Source organism: Ahaetulla prasina, chromosome 15, assembly GCF_028640845.1.
Source record: "Ahaetulla prasina isolate Xishuangbanna chromosome 15, ASM2864084v1, whole genome shotgun sequence".
Lineage (NCBI taxonomy): Eukaryota > Metazoa > Chordata > Lepidosauria > Squamata > Colubridae > Ahaetulla > Ahaetulla prasina.
The window spans coordinates 16,753,399-16,765,518 of NC_080553.1; the positions used below are offsets into that span (position 1 = coordinate 16,753,399).

The 12,120-nt window shown below is 44.3% G+C and overlaps 1 protein-coding gene across 1 annotated transcript in view; it reads left to right on the forward strand.

Annotated features, from left to right (window-relative positions):
* Positions 1-12,120, forward strand: part of MPHOSPH9 (M-phase phosphoprotein 9) — a 29,276-nt gene that overhangs the window by 2,368 nt on the left and 14,788 nt on the right. Inside the window, exons 3-12 of the mRNA XM_058158336.1 lie at positions 87-219; positions 620-767; positions 1,551-1,640; positions 4,107-4,624; positions 5,456-5,558; positions 6,706-6,802; positions 8,151-8,254; positions 8,835-8,957; positions 9,579-10,024; positions 10,460-10,615. Of these exons, the coding sequence (XP_058014319.1) occupies positions 116-219; positions 620-767; positions 1,551-1,640; positions 4,107-4,624; positions 5,456-5,558; positions 6,706-6,802; positions 8,151-8,254; positions 8,835-8,957; positions 9,579-10,024; positions 10,460-10,615 (1,889 nt within the window). The 5' untranslated portion in view covers positions 87-115. The remainder of the gene's footprint in view (positions 1-86; positions 220-619; positions 768-1,550; positions 1,641-4,106; positions 4,625-5,455; positions 5,559-6,705; positions 6,803-8,150; positions 8,255-8,834; positions 8,958-9,578; positions 10,025-10,459; positions 10,616-12,120) is intronic.

Below are 12,120 nucleotides of genomic sequence, written 5' to 3' on the forward strand. Positions count from 1 at the left end.
AAAACAATCATAGCAGCCATACTTACTTTCCTTGCTGAATTATTTGATCAAAGCAAACAAATTTATATATGTATACGATTTTTAAGGATCATCACAATCTTTGCAAGCATGAGATATGGAAAACCTGGGACTGGTGAGAGCAGAGCATGAAGCACCATCAGCGGACACTGATGCTAAGAAGGCGCACAACTTGGTTGAGTATAACATAAGCGACAAGAGGTTAGTGGGAAATTATTATTATTATTATTTATTTATTAGATTTCTATACCGCCCTTCTCCCGAAGGACTCAGGGCGGTGTACAGCCAAAATAAAAACAAACAATACAATATACAATGTAACCAGTATCATGCTTCCTAATTTCTGATTGTGTTTTCAGAATCCAGTTTTACAAACAGAAAAGCAAATTTCAATATTTAGCACCATCTGGCCTAAGCTTGTCCAAAAACCTGCAGATGACAGACAAGTCATTTATTTTAACCAAGTTAACGAAGTCCATTCAAAGACCTGGGAAAAATCCTGCCGATTTTCCGTGGTTCCCTTCGGAGCAAGAAGGGATTGTCAGCAAAGCCCAGCTGAGTTTCAGTAAATAAATAATTCATCTTTTTATTTGTTTGGCAGAAGCAGTCCTTTATTCCAGCCGGATGTCGTCTCCAATTTCTCGGGCAAAGTTGGTCCTTCTGCAATAACTGAAGAGGTTCGTTTGCTGGCTTCATCGATGCAAGATGCTCAAAGCAGCAGTGACCCCGAAATACTGAAGAATTGTGAGGTATGTAACACAGCAGTTTTTCCACGTACGTTTCTCAGTGATTTTGAACAGCAGCCTCACTTCACCTTCCTAAGTTTAATTTATTTATTTACATAAACATGTCACCCATCTCGCCATTAAAAATGACTCTGGGCAACTTACACAATGATAAAAAGATAAATGTGGAAACGGTTAACCAATTAATATCTGTTGTTTCCAAGTGTTGAGGTTTGAAATCTTAAACGTCTTGCTAGGACGCTAGAATTCTCTAGATTTCGGATTTTCAGGGTTTTTTTTATTTTTGTTTTTTGTTTTCTTTCTGTCTTCGGATTCTTTTCGCATCTGTTCAGGTCTCAGACTGAATATAGGTATCAATTAACAGGTTCTAGGATAGGATACGATATAATAGAATAGAATTCTTTGTTGGCCAAGTGTGATTGGACACACAAGGAATTTGTCTTGGTGCAGATGCTCTCAGTGTACATAAAAGAAAAGATACCTTCATCAAGGTACAACCCTTACAACACTTAATGATAGTCATAGGGTACAAATAAGCAATCAGGAAACTATCAATATAAATCGTAAGGATACAAGCAACAAAGTTACAGTCATAGGTGGAAGGAGATGGGTGATGGGAACGATGAGAAGATTAATAGTAGACAAAAATTCAAGACAAAAATAGGAAATTCTCAGTTGTATCAGAGTTCAACCAATCGCCAGGCTAGATGTGGGCCAATGGAATTTATAATCCATCAAGAAAGAAAATGTTTTATTTCCTTTGCTGAATCTTCTATTTTCCTATAGACCAGGTGGCTACATTTGTTCAGCCTGGTAGAGAGGCAGTGCCAAGAACAGATCGTCACACAGCAAAAAGTATTCTGTCATCAAATCCACGTAAGTCCTTTCGTTTAATTTACTTTGTGCCCTTTTTATACGCCGAAGGTTTAGCTCTGGAGAACGTGAGCTGGGAATTGCTAGGAAGTTGGGGATAACCGATAAGGACGGGAAATGCTGTTTACTGTAATTTTACCAATTGCCTAAGATAGCGCCTTAGTTGGCAGGGAGGTGTATACAGCATCCCTCTGTTTACATTTCTCCTCGAAGCCTTGAGATACTAAATCCATCTGTGTAACACAGTTTGAGTGAGAGTGTGTATGTATGCACACTTCCTGTCAACCCAGGCTTTCTTTTCACACTTGTGTTGAAATGGGTTTTGTGACCAGCGGTGGGATTCAAATAATTTAACAACCGGTTCTCTGCCCTAATGATTTCTTCCAACAACCAGTTCGCCAAAGTGCTCAGAGAGTTAACAACCGGTTCTCCCGAAATGGCGCGAACCGGCTGAATCCTACCACCGGTTTTCTCGATAAAAATATTCCCTCCGAGAGTTTTGTTCATCTGTTCAGACAAACTGTTCAGTGTTTTTTCTGGGAACCTCAATCTTTTTTTTCCCCCAGCAAGAAGCATTTTTAGGGTTCCTAAATCTGTAGTACAGGGTTTTCTTAACCACGGCAACTTTAAGCTGTGTGGACTTCAACTCCCAGAATTCCCCAGGTTGAGAATTATTGTTATAATAAAGTGTGCTATTTTTTTTCCCCCTCTCTGATTCACAATTGTTATCCTTGGCTCTTCAGAATTAAATTCCACCTTGGTTATTATCACAATTTCCAGGTGTCAAGGGTGACCAGAAAAGTTAGGTAGGTTTTCCTGCACGATGGGTTTGGCTAAACAGCTTTAGAAGAAGTACATAAATAGTAATTCACCTTCACCTTCATGCTCTAGTAATGATGAGACTGGCTGCTATTTTAATCAGGACTCAGAAAAGTTTTTGGTCCCTGTGGCCAAATCCCATGGAAACCAGAAGACTTATTTTGAATTTGTACATGCAGATAGAGAGATCTGTTTTGTATCATTGTTTGTGTTTGAATTTATTCTGCTCTCACAATATTTATATCAGTCCTCTTCCTTGACCCCAATAGTTCTCCTTTTCTCAGAAATTCCAATGCTCACCTCCTCTTTCCTAGATAAATGTAATCCTACAGGGGAAAATAGATGTTTTGATGCATTTGGTTGATGTGTATTTGGTGCAGTTTAATATTCACACCCCTTTTTGGTAACTGTTTCTCCCTTACCTTTCCTGATGAACCCTCTCCACTCATAGTAACCAACTCTTCCTGAAATTGAAACAAATATACAGAGGTATTGTTGTTTTACCGTTCTCTTTTTTCCCTTCGTACATTGGTCTTTTTGCTTTCTTTTTTTAATTATTATTTTATTTTATTTCCGGGCGACTTTTTGCCATTCATACTCACAGAATACTCACCTGTAACGTACATGTCTGAGGTTGCCTGTTGCATTGGAGAAGTGAGACTACTTACCCAGTAATATTTCCTGCCGTTTGATGTTCGGAAAATTGTCTGGAAGGAATGCCGGTGCACAAACGTTGCCTGTACCAAACCGGAGCGTCGACTAAAGTGTTGTTTTTTTTTAGCTTAATTCTCAAACTTTGTCCGTGTCCGATTCATTGTGGTGCTTTTATGTCTTGAGTTTGTTGTGAAATAACAGCGTTAGTTGTGGTTTAACAGGGAAAAAGTTTCTAACTTGCAATTCGTCATTGAGATAAGCAAGCCAGCCCAGCCCAACTCTCAAATTGTCTACTTTCATTTAAGGCCACTTAGATTGAACTTTCTTTTCCCTTTGTATTTCCATGCAAAATTTGTTGTGGGGGGAGGGCTCTGATTCTGTCTCAGCCAAGCCCCATGAATGTTTCCATGCATGTGCTGCAAAAAGAGATGTAAAAAGAATTTCTAAGTATTCATTCATCTACCATAATATATTTCAGCATGTTGTGTGTCTATATGTGAAAATGTCCTACGGATGTGACTGAAAATGTGGCTCTTCTCGTGCAGTCGATGAAATGCTGCCTATTTGATTAAAAGGTTTGATTTGTAATGAAAGGTTTGATCTTCTTCTCCTCCTTCTCCTTCTCCTTCTCCTCCTTCTCCTCCTCCTCCTCTTTCTCCTCCTCTTTCTCCTCCTCCTCCTCTTCCCCCTCCTCCTCCTCCTCCTCCTCCTTCTCCTCTCCTCCTCCTCCTTCTCCTTCTCCTCCTTCCTCCTCCTCCTCCTCTCTCCTCCTCCTCCTTCCTCCTCCTCCTCCTCTCCTCCTCCTCCTCCTCCTCTTCCTCCTCCTCCTCCTCCTTCTCCTCTTCCTCCTCCTCCTCCTTCTCCTCCTCCTTCTCCTCTTCCTCCTCCTTCTCCTCCTCCTCCTCCTCCTCTCCTTCTCCTCTTCCCCCTCCTCCTCCTTCTCCTCCTCCTCTTCCCCCTCCTCCTCCTCCTCCTCCTTCTCCTTCTTCTTTCCAGCACATACAAAATGAAATCAGACGGTTGGGGAAACTGCAAACGCAGAACGCGTGCTCGTGTGTCAAGCAGGCCTCTTCCGTCAGACTTTCAGACAGCTGCCCGTCTCTAGGAAGTCCGATGGGGTTGAAGGCCGACGCTTTTGAAGAAAATGAGCTCTTTACCAGTCAGTTCCATCCCGGCCATGCTGACCACCGGGCAGAAGCTTCAGCCATGGACCAGGAGGGCCTCACAAACAGTGTTTCAATAAGCAGCGGATATGGGACATTATCTACTGCAGAACTCAGTCCCAGCAAATGCGATGACCTTCCGGCATGCATGGAGAACTCGGAGACCATGACCAAACAACCGAATCATCCAGCACCAGCAACGGAGGATGTCTCTGTGGCCAGCATTCAGGACAAAAGAGAAGGTTCTCAAACCACGACAGGACATTTTCCATCTCTGAAGGAGAACGGTGACAATGTTCCCGCTCAGTTTGAGCATCAGATGCACGAAGGTCAACCTGAGGAACCAAATGCGTAAGCGACTGATACTATTCAATTTGCTAGGTTTTAATTTGCATTTATATCCCGCCCTTCTCCGAAGACTCAGGGCGGCTTACACTATGTCAAGCAATAGTCTTCATCCATTTGTATATTATATACAAAGTCAACTTTATTGCCCCCAACAATCTGGGTCCTCATTTTACCTACCTTATAAAGGATGGAAGGCTGAGTCAACCTTGGGCCTGGTGGGGCTTGAACCTGCAGTAATTGCAAGCAGCTGCTGTTAATAACAGACTGTCTTACCAGTCTGAGCCACAGAGGTTCCTCTTTAAAATTAGAGGATGAGTTACCAGCTTTAAAACTTGGCTCTTTATTCTAATGTAGTGTTTTTCAGCCTTAGCAACTTTAAGATGGGTGGACTTCAATGCCCAGAATTCCCTAGCCAGCACGTTTTAAGATGGTGGACTCCAATGCCCAGAATTCCCCAGCCAGCATGCTTTAAGATGGGTGGACTTCAACTCCCAGAATTCCCCAGCCAGCACGTTTTAAGATGGGTGGACTTCAACTCCCAGAATTCCTCAGCCAGCAAGCTTTAAGATGGGTGGACTTCAATGCCCAGAATTCCCCAGCCAGCCCTCTTCAAGCGGAGAGAGACTTCAACTCCTAGCCATGCTGGGAGTTGAGGTCCACCCAACATAAAGTTGCCAAGCGTGAAACACTGCTCTAAGAAATCCAATGCAGTTTGCAAAGGTAGCCGGACCTTCTGTTTATACTGTCACCATCCAGAAAAAAAAAAAAAATAGAAATTGCAGCACTCAAATCCGTTCTTTTGATTCGCCGTGTCTCGGTTTTCTTTTTCGACAGCAAACCTTTAACCTCCTGGGCTCAAAAGATGAAACAAAACCCCCTGAAAAAAACAAGTGTGGAAGAAGAGACCGACCCGGGAAAAGAGCAAACCTTTGACAGTGTAAGAGAGTTGCTGAAATCCAAATGAAACAGGCCGGCAGCGGTGAACGAACACGCACGACAACTTTAAGCCGTATGGATTTTGACTCCCGGAATTTCCCAGCCAGCATGTTGGTGCTCTAGGATTGCACTGCCCAGTTAGTCCTTAAAGTTCTAAAGAGGTTAATCTAGCTGTGGTCCGAGATTATGCCTTAAAGCCACGGGCCTCCAAGCTTTTAAGACTTGTGGACTTCAACTCCCAGAATTCCCCAGCCAGCCAGTGTGTCTAGCTGAGGAATTCTGGGAGTTGAAGTCCTCAAGCTTTAAAACTGCCAAGGTTGGAGACCTTTGCCCTAAGCAGTAGTTTCAACCTCCCCTTTCCTTTTTAAATAGGAATTTCTCCTTTTTGTGTGTGTTTTTACATTCAGGGTGTGTATGTGTTGCCTTGCGGCCTGTAATAATCCTACTTAAGATTTGCAGGCCTTAAACCACTTTCTTCATTCATTTGGGGTCAATCCAAGATGTCAATTATTGACTTAATTGGGAATGATAGATGGCCCCTGCCTAACAGCCTTAATATGCGATTATCTGGAAGCCAGCACTATTTCTTGATTTATTAGATTTGTCGTCCATCTTGGTTCAAAGCAACCATGGGTAGTTATAAGCACCACTAGGGTAATGTGACTGGGTGGGCATGGCCAACTTTTTTTTTTTTAACTTTTAAAAGCATTTTTTTTTTTTTGCAACCTCTTCGGCCAAAGAGGTTGTAGAAAAAATGCTTTTAAAAGCATCTGACAATTCCAGCTGAGCCGCACGATCATCAGAGGCTTTTTTTTTTACTTTTAAAAGCATTTTTCCGGCCGAAGAAAAAATGCTTTTAAAAGTAAAAAAAAAAAAACTTCTGATGATCGCGCGGCACAGCTGGGCATGGGGAGGGTGGGGCAGGGATTTTTGCTACCGGCTCTCTGAACCACTCACCGCCATCGCTACCGGATTGCGTGATCCGGTCCGAACTGGGAGCATTTCACTCCTGCTGTGATGGAACCTTATCTCCTCAGATTGCAGGGCCAAATTTACTCTCTTTTGCATTCAGCGAGGGAGGTCCCGTTGTACTCTTTTGAGCAATAAAACCCTTGGTTTTTCTCTTCCCCCGTTCTGTGCGATTACAGACCAACACCGTCGCTGCTGCTGCCGCGCCATCAACCACGTCGTTTTACCTCAATCAGCAAAATGGAAGCCAAAATTCTTTAGTCTCTCTCTCTTCAGGTACAGTAGCTTCCAAAATTCATTCCCCTGTATCTCTTGTACGCGTGGTGGATTCCTAACAATGGGGGTTGTTTTATTAGCTTGGCTAGGCCTTCCTTTCTCAGCCGAGGAGAAAAACTAGTGACAAATGCTCCGAGGCGGAAGCCTAGCGGAGAAACAGGCGCGGCCAAGGGTGCGAGCTGAAAACTCCCATTCCGCAGTCATGTGAGAATGGAGACACCAGATTCACTTAATCACCGTGTGACGGACTTAACAACTTTCCGTTGCTAAGGGAGACAGTTATTTAAGCGCATCACCAGTTGTTAAGTCCGTCAGACGGTGAGTAAGTGAATCCGGTTTCTCCATCGACTTTGTTTGTCAAACGGTCACAAAAGGGGATCACAGGACTGCGGAATGGGACTTTTCAGCTCGTACCCTTGGCCCCGCCTGTTTCTCCGCTAGGCTTCCGCCTCGGGGCATTTGACAAACGCCTCAAGGCGGAAGCCTGGTGGAGAAGCAGGCGCGGGCAAGGGTGGGAGCCGAAAAGTCCTAAACCCACATGACTGTGAATGTCATAAATATTGCCAAGCATCTGCATTTTGATCATGTGACCCTCCACCCTTGCGGGGTGGAGACTGGGCAACTGAATGGAGCGGAGTGTTTACTGGCCGGATACCCTTCCTGTCACCAGAGCGGAGTTTTGTTCAGCAGATAATATTCTCATTGCACCCAGAGAGAGAAATATCTGCCTCTACCTAGGATCGAACTCACAGCCTCCTGATTGTGAGGCCAGAGCGCTGCCTCTAGGCCACCACTGCACCACTCTAGGCTGCCACGGTCATAAGTGTGAAAAAAGGTCCTTTTTTTTTTTTCTTCTTCAGTGCCTTTGTGACTTCAAACACACGAACGGTTGTAAGTTGAAGTCTGCCTATATTTCTTCGTTTAGCTTTGACTCCCTCCCTCCCGATAAGCAGAGAGTCTGATGGAAGAAAACCGATGCTTTAATCTGATTTATCCTGCTTGAATCGGGATACAGGGAAGACGGTTTCAGCTGGAAGGAAGGAGGGAGAGAGAGAGGGAATCTCAGCCTCAGCGCTCCCTTTCATGTTGAAATATTGTGAAGGACACGTTCTCCTTTCTCTTTTCTTGGCACCGATCGCCTCGGAAGTTCTCCGCAGAATTAACACGCTCTCTTTCCTTTTATTGCGCGTCAAACCCTGCGGGCGTGGAAACTGGCGGGTCAGCCCCACATCTCCCGCAAAAGCGCCGCCAAACTTTACCACAAATCATTTATTTTTTCTTTCGAAAATGACATCCCGGCTCTTTGCTGTCCTTAAATCCGTTTCGAGATGCTTGTTTTATCCCGCAGGGCTGACCTATTGGAGATTAGACGAGAAGGATATGTATCAAGCGTTGCCTAAGGATTTGGGAAATGAATTTTCTACGTTCTCAACGAAGGACTCCTCAGAACAGGTATTGCTAACTTTTGGGGGGGTGTTTCCCCCCCCCCTTTTACTGAATTTTCAGTCTCTCCTCCCCTCCTATTGGCTGGCACCGCTTGCTCATTGTTTAACACGTGAAGGGTGACAATGTATGTTTTTAACGTGTGTGTTAAACCAACAACTGGAAGTTTTTCAGAAGATGTTGGATAACCGTTTGTCTGAAGTGGTGTTAGAGTTTCCTGTCTATGCAGGGGGTTGGACTAGAAGACCTCCAAGGTCCCTTCCAACTCTGTTAATCTATTCTATTCTAATGTGTGACAACAATTCTGCTCTCCCCTTGTGGCATTAAGCTGCTTTGTGTTCTATTTTGTCCATACAGCATCGTTTCTCTTACCGTGGCGACTTAAGATGGGTGCTGGCTGGGGAATTCTGGGAGTTGAAGTTCACCCATTCTAAAGTTGCCAAGTAGAGAAACATGACTGGGGGTCCCTGTTCCTAGAGTCATTCCACTTGCCCCTCTTCCCAAAACATTATATTCCCACCTAAAAATACGGTCCATCGTTCTATCAAATAAACGCTTAAACTCTTCAATCCGAACTCTTCCCTCTTAGCTGTCTTCCAGTGACGACCTGAAGCTTACATCCCTAAAGGATATTTATCATAAGAAACAGAAGGAAGATAAGCAACTTGCAGAGTGGAATTTCAACCCTCTGCACTCAACTCATCCCCCTGAGGTAATAACTTGTACTTTACGTCTGCCTGTTGCCTTGAAAATGTCCCTCCTTTCTCATACCTCACAACGGCTCATACTTTTCCAGGCTCCCAAATAGTTTGAATCGCTCAGGTTCCTAATTGTGATTATTTATTTATTTATTGCATTTGTATACCGCCCTTCTCCCGAAGGACTCAGGGCGGTTAACAGCCAATTAAAAGATACAATAAATATACAATAAAAACAAAACTAAGAATTTATATAAATAGTGGCCAAAATTAAAAACTAAGTAATATAAAAACTAAAACCCCGTTTAAAATTACTTAATCAGGCTAGCTGATTAAATTACTTAATCGGGCTAGATTAGTGTCAGGTGGATGGGACAATTAGTCTGTTAGCTGATTGCCTCAAAGGTCCTTTTTCCAGAGGCAACCCAATTTATTTTCTTTTTCCTTGAAGACGTTTTGCTTCTCATCCAAGAGGCGTCTTCAGTTCTGACCAAATGGTGGGGAAGGGAAGGATTTCTACTCCTGGCAGACAGCTGGTCATTTGTATTTTGTACTTTAGGTCGCAGCAACTAATTTGCCTTTAATTGGGTCTTGTCTTATTTTTAACTCCAATCGCCCTGACGTTCCTTTCTCAGATCCTCACTCTCGACCCAACGCTCCACATGAAACCGGGCGAGCTGAACGCCGGCCATCCTTTGCCCAGGTTCTACGCCAGCCCAGAGCAGGCCTCGTTTTCTCCAGATTCCATGGCAGGCCCCGCTTTTTCCCTTCCTTCGGAGGCGGATTCGTTTTCTCACCCGAGCACCGCCGTGTCCCCTCGCTCCGCCGAGTCTCCCCGATACGCCTCTCGCTCAGCAGCCTTGCACGTCGATCCCTGGGCCGGTTGTGAGTTTCAGAACGCAACCAACGTCGCCGGCTCTCCTCATCGGAACCGTGAGATTTTAGACATGGAGGACAATGACAACTTAACCCTCACGCCGTCTTCCGAGGCCCGGTCCCCCCCGATTCTGTCGGCTGATCATCGTTTGACGCAGCACGAACTTTCCGTTGCTTGCGTAGAAGATCCTCTGGTGCTCTCCAAGTAAGATCAAATGACCTTCTAGTCATTTGTGTGGAATAAATAACCCACACTATTACAATCTGACACTCTGGGTAGCTTATAATTATAAGCCTGACAGCACTTCAGATATGAGATAAGATCTCAGAAGTAGTTATAAATACTACTGTTTAGGGTTTACTGTTAAATAATACTTGTTTAGGGTTTATAATTCTGAGGATTAAGCAGGGGAACTGTGCTGTCCTTGAAGAAAAGTCAGCCTTTGGTAGTCAAATTTCAGTTCATATACTGTGTGTCCCATACCTTGAAGTACCAGTTTTCTTCTTCAGAAATGTTCTCCAGCAAAGTTGCTAGGATTTTGAACATTTTGTTCTTCTCTCTCTCTCTCTCTCTCTCTCTCTCTCTCTCTCTCTCTCTCTCTCTCTCTCTCTCTTTCTCTTTTTTTAAAAAAAAAATCAGGATTAGACAGAATTTGAGGGAAAAACATACCCGGCATATAACTGATCTCCGAGCGTATTACGAGTCCGAAATCCTCAGTTTAAAGCAGCAGCTAGAAGCAAACCATACCTCACCTTCCGAGGAAATGCAGAAAATCACTCAAAATCTCACAGACAGGTATTGGCTGAGTTGTTTGGAATAATGTGCGTTATCTTTTTTTTTTCTCCCCCATCCTTTTTGAAGTGGATACTCTCCTGGATCAAAACTGCCTTTGGACCTTCCCGTCTTCAGTTTTGACACCTGGAAATCAAGTGGCCGTTTAGAGCAGGGGTCTCCAACTTTAGTCCCTTTAAGACCTGTGGACTTCAACTCCCAGAGTTCCTCAGCCAGCTTTGCTGGCTGAGGGACTCTGGGAGTTGAAGTCCACAAGTCTTAAAGGACCAAGGTTTGAGACCCTGCTTTGCTGGCTGAGGGACTCTGGGAGTTGAAGTCCACAAGTCTTAAAGGGACCAAGGTTTGAGACCCCTGCTTTGCTGGCTGAGGGACTCTGGGAGTTGAAGTCCACAAGTCTTAAAGGGACCAAGGTTTGAGACCCCTGCTTTGCTGGCTGAGGGACTCTGGGAGTTGAAGTCCACAAGTCTTAAAGGACCAAGGTTTGAGACCCCTGCTTTGCTGGCTGAGGGACTCTGGGAGTTGAAGTCCACAAGTCTTAAAGGGACCAAGGTTTGAGACCCCTGCTTTGCTGGCTGAGGGACTCTGGGAGTTGAAGTCCACAAGTCTTAAAGGGACCAAGGTTTGAGACCCCTGCTTTGCTGGCTGAGGGACTCTGGGAGTTGAAGTCCACAAGTCTTAAAGGGACCAAGGTTTGAGACCCCTGCTTTGCTGGCTGAGGGACTCTGGGAGTTGAAGTCCACAAGTCTTAAAGGGACCAAGGTTTGAGACCCCTGCTTTGCTGGCTGAGGGACTCTGGGAGTTGAAGTCCACAAGTCTTAAAGGGACCAAGGTTTGAGACCCCTGGTTTAGAGCATCTCTTGTGATATTTGCTAACGAAAGATAAGTTGCGAACGAAACAGGAAGGCCTGCGTCACACTTCAAATAGATGTATAGTTGCTCTGTGAATTCTCCCCCTAGTAACTTAACTCCGCATAGTTTACTTGCGAGCAGGGAGGAGTTCTTTAAGCAGCAAAGTATGAGTAGTTCTTGTAAGTAGACTTAACAATGACCGTTGAGCCCCAAATTTCTGTTGTAAAACAAAAGACGTTAGTTATGCGAGTTTTGGGCCCGTTTTACAACCTTTCTTGCCACGGTTGTTAAGTGAGTCATTGCAGTTGTTAAGTAAATAACATGGTTGTTAAATGAACCTGGATTCCCCATTGACTTTGCCTGCCGGAAGGTCGCGAAAGGGAACCACGTGACCCCGGGACACTGCGACCGTGGCATTTATATTAAAAAGCGATTTATTTATGACAGTTACAGATCAAAATTCAGACGCTTGGCAACTGATTCATATCTATGATAACTGCCAACCGTCTGGATTTTGATCCCGTGACCCTGTAACTGTCATAAGTCTCTTTCAGTGTCGTCGTAACTTCACAAACAGTCACTAAATGAATGGTTGTAAGTCAAGGACTACCTGTAATACCCTTTTGGAAATGAGGGTCGCTTACCTACAATGAAGACTT